Source organism: Myxocyprinus asiaticus, chromosome 33, assembly GCF_019703515.2.
Source record: "Myxocyprinus asiaticus isolate MX2 ecotype Aquarium Trade chromosome 33, UBuf_Myxa_2, whole genome shotgun sequence".
In the NCBI taxonomy this organism is placed as follows: domain Eukaryota; kingdom Metazoa; phylum Chordata; class Actinopteri; order Cypriniformes; family Catostomidae; genus Myxocyprinus; species Myxocyprinus asiaticus.
This window is the reverse complement of record NC_059376.1, coordinates 39672179-39691792: the sequence shown is the minus strand read 5'-3', so window position 1 is coordinate 39691792 and position 19614 is coordinate 39672179. Positions and strand designations below refer to the sequence as shown.

Sequence of the window (19614 nt, the reverse complement as noted above, 5' to 3'; positions counted from 1 at the left end):
CAATTTCTAATATATCGTTCTTTCTATCGGCTCTTATTTCACAGCTGTAAACATATGCATTTTATTCTTACGGTTTTGTTTTTCTGTTCGCTTACCCACTGTAGAACCGGAAGTAGTTCCTCCCACATGTCACAACAAGGAGAGTGAAAACAGCAGTATTATTTTCAAAATAAAAGCCTTCCCACATCAAAAATAAATTCATGTTTTTTTTTTGTTTGTTTTTTTTTTTTTTTAAATAAATATCTTTGCACGTCCAAATCTTGTTCCTATATATATATATATTTTATCTAGGAAAATATACATTTTGCCGGTTTAGCTCAAATTCTAATAAAACACACTTGAAAATGAAAATTCATCATTTATTCACCTTCATGCCATTTCAGATGTGAATGACTTTCTTCTGCTGAACACAAAGGTAGATTTTTTGAAGAATATTTCAGCTCTGTAGATGTATACAATGCAAGTGAATGGGTACCAATATTTTGAAGGTCCAAAAAGCACATAAATGCAGCATAAAATTAATCCATAAGACTCCAGTGGTACTATATATATCTTCATTTTGTGTATGTGTATATCTATCTATCTATCTATCTATATACATATATATATATATATCTTCAGAAGCGATATAATAGGTCTGGATGAGAAACAAATACATTTGTAAGCCTTTTTTACGGTTAATTCTCCTTCCTACCCAGTAGGTGGCAATATGCATGAAGAATGCAAATTGCCAAAAACAAAAGAAGATTGTGAAAGTGAAAGTGGAGATTGATAGTAAAAAAGGACTTAAATATTGATCTGTTTCTCCCCCACACTTATCATATCGCTTCTGAAGATATGGATTTAACAACTGGGGTCGTTTGGATTACTTTTATGATGTCTTTACATATTTTTGGAGCTTGAAAATATTGGTACCCATTCACTTGCATTGTATGGACCTACAGGGCTGAAATATTCTAAAAATCTTTCTTTGTGTTCAGCAGAAAAAAGTCATACACATCTAGGATGGCATGAAGGCAAGTCATTTATAAATGATGAGAGAACTTTCATTTTGGGGTGAACTATTCCTTTAAGGTTCATAAAATTTTAATGGAAATTACAGGCAGATGTGTTAGGACAGGATTTTTAACTAAACTTCTTGCAAGTCACTAACTTTCCTATCTCAAAAAGCACCTTCGATGTGAGATGTCTTCATAAAACACAAGAACTCTTTAATTACTCCAAGGAAAGCATATAGAAACCAAATGTAGCTTAATTAAGCTAGTGTGATTCAATTTATTGAATTTTACCAAGGCATAAATACAGGGGTGTTATTGTGCAAGCTGCCAACACAACATCAGTGACACATTCTTCATTGCCTCAAGTGCTCTCATTCTCACACACTTACTTACAAAGACACAAAATGCACAAAGTGAACAAAGTATTATATTAACCTCTCCTCTTATCCTTTAAGTTAAACATCATGACTGCAAAGCACTGATAAAGTCATATACAAGCATCACATCCCAAACCAACAACAAAGGAATGTCAGTTCTAAAACAAAGACAACACAACACGTGTTTCTTTTATGGTCTACACGTGTCAGCTCAGACTCACAACATTACAACAGTCATCTTTTTTACATTTACAGTAGGGTTCAGGAGTTGCATTGCACATGATTTGAGCCGGCCGGCAAGGAAGATGCTGTTGTCAAGGTTACTTCTGCTCACGTCTCCAGATGATCACCATTCCAGAGGCATCGGAGGAGGCCAGCAGGCTTTCGTCGCAGTTGAAGCTAACGTCCAGCACAGGCCCACTGTGACCCTGCAGCTTGTTAACAATGGGCTTAGTGTTGCGCTCAACATCGAAAAAGTAGACGCATGCATCCTCACTGCCAGTGACTACATAAAGGAAGAACAAATAGATGGTAACAGAACAAAAAGAAAACTGCTCCTTCAAATGTTTGAACAGTATGATTGGTCTTACCAACACAGGCTCCCTGTCTGAAGGACATGAGAGGACAGAAGATGCTGTGTAGTGGTTGGGATCCATGCTGGATAGGGAAACTTCTCTTAAGCTGCAGAGTCCCTTCATTATCCACCACCCTGTTAATACCAGTTCCACATTTATCAATAATAATTATCAACATCAAGTGAAAGGGACACTCTCTTCACTCTCATCTTGTAAATACATATAGAATCTTGATTACTGAAAGTGCATTCTGACCTGTACAGCAGTAGTTTGTTCACACAGGCATTGATGAGCAGAGAGGGATCCCGTGCCTCTCGACTGATCCATGAGCGTGCTGAAATACCGGAGATAGAACTGCCCTCGTTCACTACCAGTCTCTTAGCTTTGGTCAGTTTTCCTATAGAATAAAAGCCTCAACTAATAAAAATCAATACATCAATCGTAACCTATTCCTTTCAGCAAAACAGCACAGAGTCTAACTATATCAGACAATGCAATAGCTTCTGGAAGAGATGCTTTAAATTCTAGGAGATTTGGGAAAACTGGGTCTCATAAATTAATGCTGCAATGATGTGGAGCTCATTATTTTTATTTTTTTGTCTGGATTTATTAAATCATTTTAATATTTTCTATGGGGACAGTTAAAAAACAAAATCACATTAAAAGCTGAAAATGTTGCCATGAGTAGTGCAGAATAGTCTTTTGTTATTAATTATAAAATTAAAAAAAAATAAATAAAAAAAAATAAAAAAAATTTTAATATTTAAAAACCTTGTCCACCAAATCAAAGTCATTTTGTGTAACCAACATGTAGCTTGCCAATTTGTTGTCATGTGACCAAAAAAAGAAAGAAAAAAAAAGACCCTTTAGACCCTCAAAACTGTGTGTGAAGTTTAAAAAAAAACACATCAGATATATTGACATTTTTATGAAAAGCCATATTTTGTTCAGTTCATATGGAGTAATGCTGAGAATATGTCTTAACATTCTTGACATTTTATAACCACTCCACAGATTTAATAAACTATAGTTTTGGCAAGGTGTTTAGGACATCTACTTTGTGCATGACACGAGTAATTTTTCCAACAATTGTTTACAGACAGATTGTTTCACATTTAATTGACTATATCACAATTCCAGTGGGTCAGAAGTTTACATACACGAAGTTAACTGTGCATTTAAGCAGCTTGGAAAATTCCAGAAAATGATGTCAAGCCTTTAGCAAATTAGCTTCTGATAGGAGGTGTACTGAATTGAAGGTGTACCTGTGGATGTATTTTAAGGCCTACCTTCAAACTCAGTGCCTCTTTGCTTGACATCATGTGAAAATCAAAAGAAATCAGCCAAGAGCTCAGAAAAAGAATTATGGACCTCCACAAGTCTGGTTCATCCTTGGGAGCAATTTCCAAATGCCTGAAGATACCACGTTCATCTGTACAAACAATAGTACGCAAGTATAAACACCATGGGACCACGCAGCCATCATACCACTCAGGAAGGAGACACATTCTGTCTCCTAGAGATGAACGTAGTTTGGTGCGAAAAGTGCAAATCAATCCCAGAACATCAACAAAGGACCTTGTAAAGATGCTGGAGGAAACAGGTAGACAAGTATCTATATCCACAGTTAAACGAGTCCTATATGGACATAGCCTGAAAGACTGCTCAGCAAGGAAGAAGCCACTGCTCCAAAACCACCATAAAAAAGCCAGACTACAGTTTGCAAGTGCACATGGGGACAAAGATCTTAGTTTTTTGGAGAAATTTCCTCTGGTCTGACGAAACAAAAATTGAACTTTTTGGCCATAATGACCATTGTTATGTTTGAAGGAAAAAGGGTGAGGCTTGCAAGCCGATGAACACCATTCCAACCGTGAAGCATGAAGGTGGCAGCATCATGTTGTGGGGGTGCTTTGCTGCTGGAGGGACTGGTGCACTTCACAAAATAAATGGCATCATGAGGAAGGAAAATTATGTAGATATATTGAAGCAACATCTCAAGACATCAGCCAGGAAGTTAAAGCTCGGTCGCAAATGGGTCTTCCAAATGGACAATGACCCCAAGCATACCTCCAAAGTTGTGGCAAAATGGCTTAAGGACAACAAAGATAAGGTACTGGAGTGGCCATCACAAAGCCCTGACCTCAGTCTGATTTCTCAAAAAAACTGATCTCAAATTTGTGGGCAGAACTGAAAAAGCATGTGCGAGCAAGGAGGCCTACAAACCTGACTCAGTTACACCAGTTCTGTCTGGAGGAATGGGCCAAAATTCCAGCAAATTATTGTGAGAAGCTTGTGGAAGGCTACCCAAAACGTTTGATCCAAGTTAAACAATTTAAAGGCAATGCTACCAAATACTGACATAGTGTATGTAAACTTCTGACCCACTGGGAATGTGATGAAAGAAATAAAAGCTGAAATATATCATTCTCTATACAATTATTCTGACATTTCACATTCTTAAAATAAAGTAATGATCCTGACCTAAGACAGGGAATGCTTTCTACGATTAAATGACAGGAATTGTGAAAAATTGAGTTTAAATGTATTTGGCTAGGGTGTATGTAAACTTCTGATTTCAACTGTGTATATATACAGTGCATCCGGAAAGTATTCACAGCGCTTCACTTTTTCCACATTTTGTTATGTTACAGCCTTATTCCAAAATGGACTAAATTCATTATTTTCCTCAAAATTCTACAAACAATACCCCATAATGACAACGTCAAAGAAGTTTGTTTGAAATCTTTGCAAATTTATTACAAATAAAAAATGAAAAAAATCACATGTACATAAGTATTCACAGCCTTTGCCATGACACTCAAAATTGAGCTCAGGTGCATCCCGTTTCCACTGATCATCCTTGAGATGTTCCTACAACTTGATTGGAGTCCACCTGTGGTAAATTCAGTTGACTGGACATAATTTGGAAAGGCACACACCTGTCTATATAAGGTCCCACAGTTAACAGTGCATGTCAGAGCACAAACCAAGCCATGAAGTCCAAGGAATTGTCTGTAGACCTCTGAGACAGGATTGTATTGAGGCACAGATCTGGGGAAGGGTACAGAAAGATTTCTGCAGCATTGAAGGTCCCAATGAGCACAGTGGCCTCCAACATCCATAAATGGAAGAAGTTTGGAACCACCAGGACTCTTCCTAGAGCTGGCCGCCTGGCCAAACTGAGCAATCGGGGGAGAAGGGCCTTAATCAGGGAGGTGACCAAGAACCTGATGGTCACTCTGACAGAGCTCCAGCGTTTCTCTGTGGAGAGAGGAGAAACTTCCAGAAGAACAACCATCTCTGCAGCACTCCACCAATCAGGCCTGTATGGTAGAGTGGCCAGATGGAAGCCACTCCTCAGTAAAAGGCACATGATAGCCCGCCTGGAATTTGCCAAAAGGCACCTGAAGGACTCTCAGACCATGAGAAACAAAGATTGAACACTTTGGCCTGAATGGCAAGCGTCATGCCTGGAGGAAACCAGGCACCGCTCATCACCTGGCCAATATCATCCCTACAGTGAAGCATGGTGGTGGCAGCATCATGCTGTGGGGATGTTTTTCAGCGGCAGGAACTGGGAGACTAGTCAAGATCGAGGGAAAGATGAATGCAGCAATGTACAGAGACATCCTTGATGAAAAAATGCTCCAGAGCGCTCTGGACCTCAGACTGGGGCGAAGGTTCATCTTCCAACAGGACAACGACCCCAAGCACACAGCCAAGATAACAAAGGAGTGGCTCTGGGACAACTCTGTGAATGTCCTTGAGTGGCCCAGCCAGAGCCCAGACTTGAACCCGATTGAACATCTCTGGAGAGATCTGAAAATGGCTGTGCACCAACGCTCCCCATCCAACCTGATGGAGCTTGAGAGGTCCTGTGAAGAAGAATGGGAGAAACTGCCCAAAAATAGGTGTGCCAAGCTTGTAGCATCATACTCCAAAAGATTTGAGGCTGTAATTGGTGCCAAAGGTGCTTCAACAAAGTACTGAGCAAAGGCCGTGAATACTTATATACATGTGATTTTTTTCATTTTTTATTTGTAGTAAATTTGCAAAGATTTCAAACAAACTTCTTTCACGTTGTCATTATGGGGTATTGTTTGTAGAATTTTGAGGAAAATAATGAATTTAATCCATTTTGGAATAAGGCTGTAACATAACAAAATGTGGAAAAAGTGAAGCGCTGTGAATACTTTCCAGATGCACTGTACAGTACTGTGCAAAAGTCTTAAGGCACATAAGATGTTTCACAAAAGCATTTGTCTTAAGATGGTTATTTACATCTTCAGCTTTAGTGTGTCAATAGGAAATATAAATGTTAGACTCCCAAACATTACTTTTGCAAATAGAAAAGATTAGAACAGAAGAACAGGGAGCCCTGCAACAGATGTCATGGCCCCCACAAAGCCCCCCACTGAACATTATGTCAGTCTGAGATTACATGAAGAGACAGAAGCAATTGAGACAGCCTAAACAGATAGAAGATCTGTGGCAAATTCTCCAAGAAGCTTGGAACATCCTATCTGCCAACAACCAAGAAAAACTGTGTCCAAGAAAAACTATTTATGTCATTATTTTTGAAGACATCCTCACTATGCAAAATGTTTCACAAGTGTCTAAAACTTTTGCACAGTACAGTATATATATATATATATATATATATATATATATATATATATATATATATATATATATATATATATATACAGTGCATTCATAAAGCATTTAGACCCCTTCATTTTTTCACATTTTGTTATGTTGCAACCATATGCTAAAATGCTTTAAATTATTTTTTTCACATCAATCTACACTCCATACCCCATAATGACAAAGCAAAACCCAGATTTTTGATAAATTTATTAAAAAGAAAAAAAACTGTCAATATAGGGTATAGAGTGTAGATTGATGTGAAAAAAAATAAATAATTTAAAGCATTTTAACATAAGGCTGCAACATCACAAACTGTGAAAAAAAATAAAGGGGTCTGAATAATAATAATAATAATAATAATTATTATATATATATATATATATATATATATATATATATATATATATATATATATATATATATATCTGTATATATATTATATTTAAGCAATATCACACTCAGCAAGAGTGCGTTATGGCCCTACATCAGCACTGTTGTGATTCGGCCGCAGGCCGAGTGCCGTAGGTAATCACAGCAGTGCTGATTTAGGGCCATATAGCAGGATTGCGAGTGTGCTATTGCTTATATACAACAGTTCAATGAACAAGTAAATTAAAAACAAATTAGTAAAAACTGAGTACGGTCATAAAAAACGCATTTGTGCATGGAACTACTTTTGCCACGGATCAGAATCTGCCGTTGCTGGTTCAAAACAAATGATGTGTCCAAGCCTCTCAAAAGCATCACTTTAGAACTGCATGTATCATGGCTTGGGCTTTTTTTAACATGTTATTGGAGAAACAAGGATGCATGTATGTGTGTGTGTGTGTGTGTGTGTGTGTGAGTGTGTGTGAGAGAGAGAGAGAGAGAGAGAGAGAAAGAGATGGAGCGTGTGCCATCACCTGTTGATGATGCTGTAGTCTGTTAGTCAGCTTTTTGAAGATAATGTCATTTTAGTGAAATTCATCCAATTTTCTCAGTGAAAAAATAGCCATCCAAGCAGGGGTATTCCTCCCTATTTCGCAGTAGCTGTTGCGCAACAGTCATTCACTACACAAACCGCGATGTTCTCCGCCATTTTGAACAGTATGTCCTCTCCAATGTGGAAACTCCGGTAAGAAATAAGCGCCTAGAGTTTGTGTAATTAATCAATCTGTTGTGTCTGAATGCTGAAGTTGTTAGTTTAAAGCCACTTCTTATCTTTAGCAGTGTAGTAGTAATACGAGCGCTCATGGAATGCTGCTGAATATAAACACTGAGTGACATTGACTCACTTCACGTCACCAACTGGCTCATATTTCATACAAAAAATGTCTGTTGCCACCACCTGCTGGCTAAAATATGTAATGTCACAATATTAAATGTAAACAGACAGATATAGGTCTTAACACTTCTGCACTGCTCTAACACTTTAGTTTAGAATGGCACGAACACAAGCGGAGTGATACAAACAGTGAAGCGTTGGCGTGCTGATGGTGTGAGACATCAGTACTCATGGAACATCTCTCATCCAATCAGAGTGGAGGACCGGAACTAGCTGTTGTATAATACACATATTGTTTTTTTGTAGAAAATGCTATCAATGTTTTTCATAGATTTTCTTTAGATTTTTAATGATTTCAAGTTTTTAACACCTCTAAAAATCTTATTTGTAAATAACCCTTGCACCAAACAGTTGTGGTTCTAGAGGGGGGGCCCAGGGGACAGCGGCCCCCCTGACAGAAGCCTGGCCCCCCCATGTGCCCCCCCACTCTCCGGTCAGACGATACAACACTCAACCCCCCCCTCCAAGTCGGACTATATAACACTCGCAGCCTACCCCCCGGTCAGATGATACAACACTCAAAAGATAAAAGATATAAAAAATAAAAAGAAAGATTCCATCAGGGCCTGTATATCAGACATAAGAAAATATCACTGTACCTGTGGCCATGTCAAAGAGGAAAGAGAAAATGCTGCCCCTGTCATCACCAGCCCACAGGATTTTCCCTGGAGCATCAAAGGAGAGAGACAGCACTCGACCGGTGAGTTTACTGGAGCCTCCCTTCACTTTCTTCCCAGTGGAGATGTTTACCACCTGCAGGTGGTGTTTACTGTTGCCAACCTGTGAACGGACAAGACAAGAAACGTTTGCTATAAGTACTACACAGCAAAATTGTCAATAGCAATAGATAGGATTCAGGATAGGAAACATATTTTTTCCATCAGGTAAATAGCCAGTTTTACTATACATTTTTATAATTTTTCCAATTTAAATTTAAAAAAATAACCTTGGAATTATGTGATAATTTTTACAACAGACATGAATAGTTGCTTTTAAGAAATGGTCTTTCCTGTCTAATGTCATTTAGAATGAAACAATAATGGCTGCAGTGTGGGCTCACCACAGTCAGATTGTTGTTCATGGGCTGAAAAGTGCAGCACAGCAGCTCACTGCCCTCTGGGTCGACCACCTCACGGATACATCTCCCATCTTCTGTGTTCCAGATACGTAGAGTGCCATCTTTTGACGTGGACACGATGATGTCATTACTGAGTGACCAGGCAAAGTCAGTCACAGGCCCGGCGTGGCCCTTCAATGTCACCTTTACAGTTGGTGGATGAGGGGACAGTGTCATGACTGACAACGTCCCATCCAATGAACAGCAGGCAAGGAGGTGCTTATCATCATTGGCGAACTGCAAACGTGGAACTGAGGAGATAAAATAGTAAAGGGCTAAAATTAGAAGGTACAACAGTCTAGACCCAGGAAAAACCTACAAAAATATTGTTGCAAATGTTACTGCTGAAAGAATATGTAGATAAACCTTACTCCGACACCGTTTCAGTTGCTGCTCACATCATTTTCGTCAAACCTAGATATTTGTCAATGTTTAGTTTTTAGTTGTGTCTAGGGATACCAAAAGTACTGGTACTTTGAACCAAGTTGATACACAAAAAATAAATAAATAAAATGACTAACACTAGTCTTTCTACAGTATCGGTATACAGAGTACCGACTCAATTCAGTATCCAAGTGCTGTCTGATTGACATTTAGCTGCTTTGAAACGCTCACATATGATGTGGCTGCGTGTTTATGAATGGTTAAATGTATATCTTTGTTCATTTTGAAAGAAAACCACTCACTGATCATAAATAATTTATTTGTTCTTTATCACTGACTGTTTAATTAAAGGAATAGTTCATTTTCACACCCTCAAGCCATCCCAGATGTGTATGACTTTCTTCTGCAGAACACAAATGAAGAAGAATATTTCTAGAAGAATTTCTCAACTCTGTAGGTCCTCACAATGCAAGTAAATGGGTACCAAAACTTTGAAGCTCCAAAAAGCACATAAAGGCAGCATGAAAGTAATATATATGACTCCAGTGGTTTAATCCATGTCTTCTGATGAAATCTGATCAGTTTTGGATGAGAACAGACTAAAATATAACTCCTTTTCACTGTACATCTTGTCATTGCAGTCTCTAGACATGATCATGATCCTCGATTACACTTCCTAGCGCTTGACGCAAACGCAGAGTGCTAGATGGCACTAGAAAGTGTAACCGAGCTTGAAACCAAGACTGCCAAGCGAACTGATGATGTCAAGACTTGCTGTAAAAAAGAAGTTAGATTTTAGTATGTTCTCACCCAAAACCAAAAAATCATTATCTTCAGAAGAGATGGATTAAACCACGGGAGTCGTATGGATTACTTTTATGCTGCCTTTGTGTGCTTTTTGGAGCTTCAAAGTTTTTGTCACCATTTACTTGCATCGTATGGACCTACAGAGCGGAGATATTCTTAAAAATCTTTGGATGGCATAAGGGTGAAAAAATGAGAGAATTTTCATTTCCAGATGAACTACAGTTTTCCTTTAAATAAATACTTTAGAGCTTATTGAAAGCAATCTTTACTTAATTGGAGGGTACTTGAATTCTACATGCCATTGTTTTAATTTGTTAATATTTTAATACATAACTTTGTAAATAAATGTGTGTCCTTAATGTAATATTTGTTTTTGCTGTAGTACCACTAATATTGGTATCGTGACAACCCGAGTCGTGTCATTACAACTCCCTCACCAGCCGAGTCGACATGTTGGTCGAAGATGTGGTGCATGCCGGCAAAAGCGTAGTTCTCACTGAGGGTGGTGTCCCCTGCCATGGCGCGGCTGGCTTCTGCCACCGAGGTGGGCACCAGGCTACCAGGAGGCCTGGCACAAAAGATATCAAAGAGACCCAGTAGTTAGAATAAGCACTTTATGGATAGCTGCAAGGTCTTTGTGGTTTGACACCGTATTTAAAGTTTTACACCATTATTAGATGTTAAATGTTAAAAAACAAAGAGTTTGGGTAGGGTTTACCTCTCATCATACACTGCCCTGTTCATCTGGGCTTGCAGCTGGTAAGAACCTCGGCTTACAGACCTTCGGTGACCTCTGGCGCCCTGAGCCCTGGGATCCTCCTCAAAGTCCTGATGGAAAGATGGAGAAAAAAGATAAAAAAAGACCAAAGGTGTGTAGAGAGGAGAGTAGGGAGCAATGGAAGAGGTAGAGAACTTAAAAGGGTCTAGATGGGTGATTTTAGAGTTTCAGCACTGCAACACCGACATTAAGCTTATCATGCACAAAGAGCTCACAATCTACATGCACTGCAGCTCACACACAACACAGTGACCTGGATCTGGTTTTTATTTATATCTAGAAATATACACCAATCAGCCACAACATTAAAACCACCTGCCTAATATTGTGTAGGTCCCACTCAATGTTATTCTGAGATGCGGGCTGGCGCTGTTCTGGCGGCACAAGGGGGACCTACACAATATTAGGCAGTTTTAATGTTGTGTCCGATCGGTGTATCCGTAGATGTTCTTTTTATAGATTTCACTGTCCGTCTGGGTTTTTTTTTTTTTTGTGTGTGTGTGTTTTTGTTGGGCCTATTCCAGCCCAGAACTTCTCATTCGTATTTGTCGAACCCTTTGCCCTGTTTCTGAGTGCACCTAACCTCCATGCGATCCAGTGTGGTGCGGGAACTGCGCACACTGCTGGCTCTGAAGCTGCTCTGCTCTGACAGAGGCCCGTAACGCAGGGCGAGCAACTGACTGCGCAGACGCAGATACTGCCTGCGCAGCCCCGGCTCAAAGCCACACTTGGCATTCTCACGGAGCAGCTGGCTGCGTCGGCGGATGTACTGCGTGCGGAACTGGGGGAACGTAGGTGTGCGGTAAGCATTGTACCTAAAGAGAGACGCAGAGAGAAAGAGACAAAATAGAGCAGTGAATATAGCGAAGCCCTACATCGGCAAAACACATCTTGACTTCCGAACAGAGCAATCAAGGAGGGACGCACTTAGCTATGGCAAGCAATTAACACATAACAAGAGACTAAATTGTAAAATTTTCAGATTTGTATACATTATTTTTCCATAGTTATACATCTAAGTAATTAAATATTCCAACTTCAACTTAATGTTATATTACATTTCATTACACCACTCTCTGGAAAATGTTATTCCGATTAGTCAATCCTATATTACTAAACTGCTTAACTGACCATCAATCCCAGCAATTTCCCACATAGATGTGCTAGTTTCATGTCTCATACATATCACTCCGCAGTCTCTTTCTTCTCACATAATAAAACAATTTCTCATATCAATATTTTCATGGCCATTTATTTATTTGTTTGGTAAGGAGGAATGTAATTACTGGGATAATGTACAGTCAGCTGGTCATTACTGCCAAATAAACCCCATCAGAAAGATCAGGACCCCGGTCAAATGAATGACCAGCTGACTGACTGAATTAATTTTTGCTTAAGTAAATTGTTATACTTAATACATTCTTATTTATGATATACAGTTAAATCATATCGCCTCTGTTTTCTTCTCCTATCCCTTCTGGATTTATAAAGTTGTATTATATTGTATTGTATTGTATGACACACATAAAACCCAAAGAGGCTTTGGGGGAATAGACTTCGACAGCACCATTAAACATTAAACATTGGGGGAACAGACTTCGACATTAACCTTAAGGGGAAACATAGGGGGAACCGACTTCAACAAAGGGGAAACAGGGGGAAAAGGTTATTTTTTTTTTTTATTTAAATTGGAAAAATTATAAAAATGTATAGTAAAACTGGCTATTTACCTGATGGAAAAAAATATGTTTCCTATCCTGAAAATATCAGATATTGCCTGATTGCAATGATGACAATGATTTTCTACATACCTTGCGTCCACTGCCAGCACCTGCTGCCAAACAGCAGCCATGAGAACCACAAACACAGAGAGATGCAGGAAACACAAGAGCTGCAGGACACACAAAACACTATTATAAAAATACAACTGAAAATGTAAAAACGTATATATATATATATATAAACTGATACCCTATACATTTAATTAAAAAAACTTAATCCAATCCAATGCATCTAGTTTGGTGTCATGCAGTGTTGGGTAAGTTACTCTAAAAAAGTAATTAATTACTACTAATTACATCTTCTACAATGTAATTAAATTACTGTACTGTCTGAAAAGTAATTGCATTACTTATTACTAATTAATTTCTTAAACTCTGATCAACCTCGACCAGATGAACAATACAACGATAGCCATGAAACTGTTCTTTTAATTCTTTCAAATAAATCATTTAAAATCAAATAAATGATTCATGAACTGGCCAAAGAATTTAAGAGGGCAGCGTTAAATTAGAAAACATATATTTTAACATTAGAGGTTAAATTTCGATTTTAAATTTCCCATTTGTTGTATATAGAACTGTTCTATAGACTATACAGTATTTAACACAATTACATCAGAAGTAACTGTAATTAAATTACTGAAAAATTAAGAGTAATCCCTTACTTTACTTTTTTCAATGAAAAATTAATTTAATTATAGTAATTAATTACATGGTAATGCATGCTAATTTTGTTTCGCCAACACTTTTAAAATCCAAGAACATATCTACAGTAACGTAGCCATCACATTCAAATAAAATAATTCATAAGTATATATATATTTAAGAATAACAAATAAAAAACATCTTATTTCAAACTCAATGTTTTGACACATTAGCCACCGCTAGCATGGAAGCTAACAACAACCTCCATCAGACACCAAATTACAACCCTAAGAAATAGTGTTAGTTACTATGTGACAACAATATTTGACCAGACACGATTTCGTAACACCTTTAACTTACTAAAACGTAATGTCAATGTGTCATTTTATATTTAAAGGCCACTCACCGTGCGAGGTTTTCACCGGTTCATTCTGTCTGAAGGGAGTGACGTCATCACGTGACCGACCCGCCCAGCCAGCAGCTGATCTGCATATCGTCGACGTCACTGCAGCGCGTGTAATGAGGACTATCATATGATTTGTATGTTACTAATACTGGACAGGCCAAGCTGTGTCACTTGGCAACGAGAAATGAGAGCGTATGTTTACACTGCATTTTTATATCACATTACATTATGTGCAATAAAAAAGTAGCAAGAAAGGTGCACTCATATGTGTAAAACCATGAGCACTCACTTGAGATGAGGACTCCAGTCATATCAGTAACTTTATAACAGCTGTTTAAATCTACATGGAGAGGGTCCACTCATAAGGGCTGCCATATTATGATCACTTGACCAGCCGAATACTACTCACAGTTTTCATTATTAATTGTTTCAATCTAAATTAAAATCATAAAAAACAGGTAACTGTTCAACAAAACCATTGTTCTTATTAGTAAAAATACAGTACTTCATATTCTGTCCCTTTATCTCATTGTGACCAATGATTTGCAAACTACATTTCAAATCTGAATGAAGAAAAATTCACAATTAGTCTGAAGAAAATTGATCTCTATTGAGGGAAAGGGTATGGGAGTGAACCATCAATCGGTGTTCAGCAAAATAAAAGGATTAACTGTACAAGAGATAAATATGCAACCAGGATTTCACCTGAGCTCAGCAGAGGCCCGGTGCAGGACAGTGCAGAGGCACAGCTGACGGGGCTCTTTGCTTGTTCCTGCCGCTCTTTCCCGAAGGGGCCCCGTATATGGAGCCATTCAGTGGCCGGAGCCATAAATGAGGGCCGCACCCGCGCCTCAGCACTGCTTATTCTAAAAGAACACGAGAACCTTGGAGCGCAGCCAACATGCCTGGAACAAAAGGTAGATATTATAGCAAAGGTTCAACAGCTTTTATACATATTATGTATTAAAAACTGTCCATAATTCTGTTTTGTAATTTTATTCTGACTTGTAAAATCTGTGCAATAAATTTCTGTAAAAAGTGAAAATGTGCAGTTGTTATCTTTAGGAACAATTTCTATCTGATCTGACCTTTAAAAATTACTTTTGTTGAAGTAACCTTAGGTTGATTCGCTCATAATAAGTAATAGCTTTGTCTTGAAATTATTTTCATGTTACCACATGAAGAAATTTTTTTAGTTCACTTTAAAAAAAAAAAAAAATTACAGCGAGAGCAGACCTATAGTACAAGCAAAAAGCATAGTAAACTAAACCAGCAATGTAAAAATGAATCATCTAAATGTTTTAACTTTTGACAGGTAACAAGACTGACAAGAAATCCACCACCAAGGTAACAACCCACATCATCACATGGAAGGCTAGATCATTTTACATATTTGAACGTCCTACTCATAACCGGTTTAGTTTTTAAGATGTGCGAGACAAGAGCTGCATGCTGTCAGTATAACTGAGATGTGTTAGGCACTTTAAGTGCTTTCGTTTGAACTTGACTTTGAATTTTTTTCTCCCTTCAGCAACCTCAGAGTCCTAAGGAGCAGCCGAAGAAAGGTGATCAGAAAGGAGATGACACCAAAAAGCAAGGAGGTAAATACTGAAAACAGTACGGCAGAAATATGTAGACAAGAAAGCAGTTTCAAAATACCAGAATTTATTATTTTGAAATGTTGAAGTAAGAGCTACACATGATATACGACAATATGCATAACATTTTGCAGATTTGCATTTGTATTTAATGGGTAATAAAAGTACCGGTAAATGTTTGACTGACAAACAAAACCCTTATTTTGTTTCGTGCAATAAACAAAAGACAGATGCTCTTTGCACCCTGATGCAAATAATGGTATATGCTATTTACACCCCAGCGCAAATAGTGGCAGATACTATTTGCACCCATATATAAATACTAACCTACAGTATAGTGGCATCACTGCAGCATGTTTATTGTGTTTATTTAGAGTCCCACAAACACCCTACTACAACCCCTACCCCTAAACCTAACCTTAACCTTCTCCTAGAACAAATAACCTTGGTTTTACTACAGTAACCATAGTTTCACCATGGTATTTTGTAGTAAAATTAATAACCACATAATCAACCATGGTTACTATATTACCACCATATTACTGTAGTAACACCAAGGTTAATTGTATTAAAACTATGGTTTTCTTCCTGCATTTGGCTCCGCCCACTTACCCACGACATATCTGTGCGACAGTTTTGAATGACATACTACTCTGTGCAAAGCATTTGCCCTCATCAGATAAGCTCTTCCATTGCGATCGTTATGTTATTCACCAAGCTGCCGCAGCAGCCACTATTCGTATTTCGTGGGAATACTGGCTGCCAATCTAACCGTTGTTTTTGCACTGTCTTTGTTTTATTCTCATCTTTCCTCATCGAAGCAGACCTGGCGTTGAGGCTGCCTCTGCACAGGCCACTGCTTCGCTGTAAACCTGGGTTCAGCCCCCTATGTCTGTGCGCATGTCCTCTCATCCTATTTTTCCACCCGGAGCGGTCCCTATAGTGTGAGGCTGCCTCCGAAAATGGGTGCTGCTCCAGCTTCATGCCACTTGAGCTCTATTACAACTTTAATTTAGCGTGAGGAAATCAAAAGATTAACAGTTTAATTCAAACATTATTCCAAAGCACTCCAGCATTTCAATTTGGTGTTCTGTCAAAGTCTGTTCCCCCTATTTTTCCCCTTTTCGAAGTCTGTTTCCCCTAAGTTTCCCCTTTGTCGAAGTCAGTTCCCCATATGTATCCCCTTAAGGTTAGTGTCGAAGTCTGTTCTCCCTATGTTTAATGTTTAACGGCGCTGTCGAAGTCTGTTCCCCCTGTTTCCCCTTTGTCGAAGTCTGTTCCCCCTATGTTTAATGTTTAATGGTGCTGTCGAAGTCTGTTCCCCCTATGTTTAATGTTTAATGGTGCTGTCGAAGTCTATTCCCCCTATGTTTCCCCTTTGTCGATGTCTGTCCCCCTATGTTTAATGTTTAACAGCACTGTCAAAGTCTGTTCCCCCTATGTTTCCCCTTTTCGAAGTCTGTTCCCCCTATGTTTCCCCTTTGTTGAAGTCGGTTCCCCCTATGTTTCCCCTTAAGGTTAGTGTCGAAGTCTGTTCCCCCAATGTTTAATGTTTAATGGTGCTGTCGAAGTCTATTCCCCCTATGTGTCCCCTTTGTCGAAGTCTGTTCCCCATATGTTTCCCCTTTTCGAAGTCTGTTCCCCCTATGTTTCCCCTTTGTTGAAGTCGGTTCCCCCTATGTTTCCCCTTAAGGTTAGTGTCGAAGTCTGTTCCCCCAATGTTTAATGTTTAATGGTGCTGTCGAAGTCTATTCCCCCTATGTGTCCCCTTTGTCGAAGTCTATTCCCCCTATGTTTCCCCTTTGTTGAAGTCGGTTCCCCCTATGTTTCCCCTTAAGGTTAGTGTCGAAGTCTGTTCCCCCTATGTTTAATGTTTAACGGCGCTGTCGATGTCTTTTCCCCCTGTTTCCACTTTGTCGAAGTCTGTTCCCCCTATGTTTCCCCTTTGTTGAAGTCGGTTCCCCCTATGTTTCCCCTTAAGGTTAATGTCGAAGTCTGTTCCCCCAATGTTTAATGTTTAATGGTGCTGTCGAAGTCTATTCCCCCTATGTTTCCCCTTTGTCGAAGTCTGTTCCCCCATGTTTTCCCTTTGTTGAAGTCGGTTCCCCCTATGTTTCCCCTTAAGGTTAGTGTCGAAGTCTGTTCCCCCTATGTTTAATGTTTAACAGCGCTGTCGAAGTCTGTTCCCCCGTTTCCCCTTTGTTGAAGTCGGTTCCCCCTATGTTTCCCCTTAAGGTTAATGTCGAAGTCTGTTCCCCCAATGTTTAATGTTTAATGGTGCTGTCGAAGTCTATTCCCCCTATGTGTCCCCTTTGTCGAAGTCTGTTCCCCCTATGTTTCCCCTTTGTCGAAGTCTGTTCCCCCTATGTTTAATGTTTAATGGTGCTGTCGAAGTCTATTCCCCCTATGTTTCCCCTTTGTCGAAGTCTGTTCCCCTATGTTTCCCCTTTGTTGAAGTCGGTTCCCCCTATGTTTCCCCTTAAGGTTAGTGTCGAAGTCTGTTCCCCCTATGTTTAATGTTTAACAGAGCTGTCGATGTCTTTTCCCCCTGTTTCCCCTTTGTTGAAGTCGGTTCCCCCTATGTTTCCCCTTAAGGTTAGTGTCGAAGTCTGTTCCCCCATGTTTAATGTTTAATGGCGCTGTCGATGTCTTTCCCCCCTGTTTCCACTTTGTCGAAGTCTGTTCCCCCTATGTTTAATATTTAATGGTGCTGTTGAAGTCTATTCCCCCTATGTTTCCCCTTTGTGGAAGTCTTTTCCCCCTAAGTTTCCCCTTTGTCGATGTCTGTCCCCCTATGTTTAATGTTTAACAGCGCTGTCAAAGTCTGCTCCCCCTATGTTTCCCCTTTGTCGAAGTCTGTTCCCCCATGTTTCACCTTAAGGTTAGTGTTGAAGTCTGTTCCCCCTATGTTTAATGTTTAACGCAGCTATGGGGAACGCTAACCTAAGGGGAAACATAGGGGGAACAGACTTTGACAGAACACAGATTCTCCCACACGTGATTCCTGTCAGCCTGATTACCTCACACATTTAGCTCATTTAGGGTGTGTTACATTGAGTGATAATTCCATGCCCTATTCCCTTTGAAGACTTTACCATCAACTGTGAGATATTTGGAGGGCTAAGAAGTAGGGGGCTCAAAAATTTGGAACTCACTTGTAAGCCTTTATTATCAGAAATTCAGTTTGAAGTTATCTTCCAACATGACTATCATGATTGTTCTCCCTTCAAAGTGCCAATCGGAGTGTGATTTATTCCATTTGGAACACAGGGGCAATCACACAACAAGCAAACTTCCTTTCAAACAACCACTGCTCTAATTACAAACATCTTTCCAAATCAGTGCAGACATTTTAGCGCAAGCTGGCTGCCGCAGCAGCATCTGCTCTGTACATGCTACAGCTCACTACGGCTATACAGCTTCTGTCCAAACAGACCCGAGCCAAATTCGATCGCAGCACAGGATCTCCCATTTGAATCGCAGTAAGGGCTCTCCCGTTCAAATGCAGTGAGAGTCACCACGTCCAGGCCATGGGCTCTCCCATTCGAATTGCAGTGAGGGCTCATCCGCTCGAATGTGGGAGGATCCCCATTTGAATGCAGGCTGTGCTTACCCATTCGAATTTGCATGTGGACCTTACATCAGTATGATACAGGATACGCAGCAGAGTAAGTCATTTACGCAAATCAGATCAACAAAAGAGGACATTACATTTTCATCTTCAATCTGCCAACTCAAATCCAGCCCTTCCGATCTCTACCACACTGTCTCCATTACAGAAGGTCCCAAACCAAATCCCTTCTTGATCTGCTCTTCGTCGACGACAAAAATCATGCAGTTTCCCGAGGTTCCAAAAACACCTCAAATCTGTCCTGCTCAAATCCAGCATCTCGGCAAACCTATACTCAAGCCATTCCTTCCGCATCGGTGCTGTGACCACAACAGTCCACAAAGGCCTGCCTGAGCACCAAATCCGTTTACTGGGCCATTGGTCATCCGACGCATATCACAGCTATATCCGTACCAACCGTCTCCACATCAAAAAGGGACAACAAGCCCTTATCTGCTAATCATGAAATCGTATATAGTCGGGGCCAGGGGCCGCTTGCTTCATCCTTGTTCGTTCACTAGGATGGCCCTACCGTTTGGATACTGCGAGGGCCCTCTGATC

General features: G+C 39.5%; 2 protein-coding genes across 5 annotated transcripts in view; both read right to left on the bottom strand.

The window, feature by feature from the left end:
• The window catches only part of asb6 (ankyrin repeat and SOCS box containing 6), a 6234-nt gene extending 6106 nt beyond the window's left edge, over nucleotides 1-128 (bottom strand). The window contains exon 1 of one of the 4 annotated variants that reach the window (XM_051668273.1): nucleotides 96-128. In XM_051668273.1, coding sequence (XP_051524233.1) covers nucleotides 96-128 — 33 coding nt within the window. The other 3 variants (XM_051668274.1, XM_051668276.1, XM_051668275.1) reach the window with 3 other exon arrangements.
• Nucleotides 129-1248: 1120 nt separating this feature from the next.
• LOC127423732 (WD repeat-containing protein 13-like) lies at nucleotides 1249-13913 on the bottom strand. The gene is made up of 10 exons (XM_051668270.1): nucleotides 13846-13913; nucleotides 12825-12904; nucleotides 11597-11828; nucleotides 10954-11063; nucleotides 10673-10803; nucleotides 8988-9295; nucleotides 8527-8707; nucleotides 2206-2347; nucleotides 1966-2084; nucleotides 1249-1880 (listed from the first exon to the last, which is right to left on the bottom strand). Exons 2-10 carry the CDS (start codon nucleotides 12863-12865, stop codon nucleotides 1696-1698), a joined length of 1449 nt encoding a protein of 482 aa, XP_051524230.1. The 5' UTR covers nucleotides 12866-12904; nucleotides 13846-13913; the 3' UTR covers nucleotides 1249-1695.
• Nucleotides 13914-19614: the final 5701 nt, after the last annotated feature.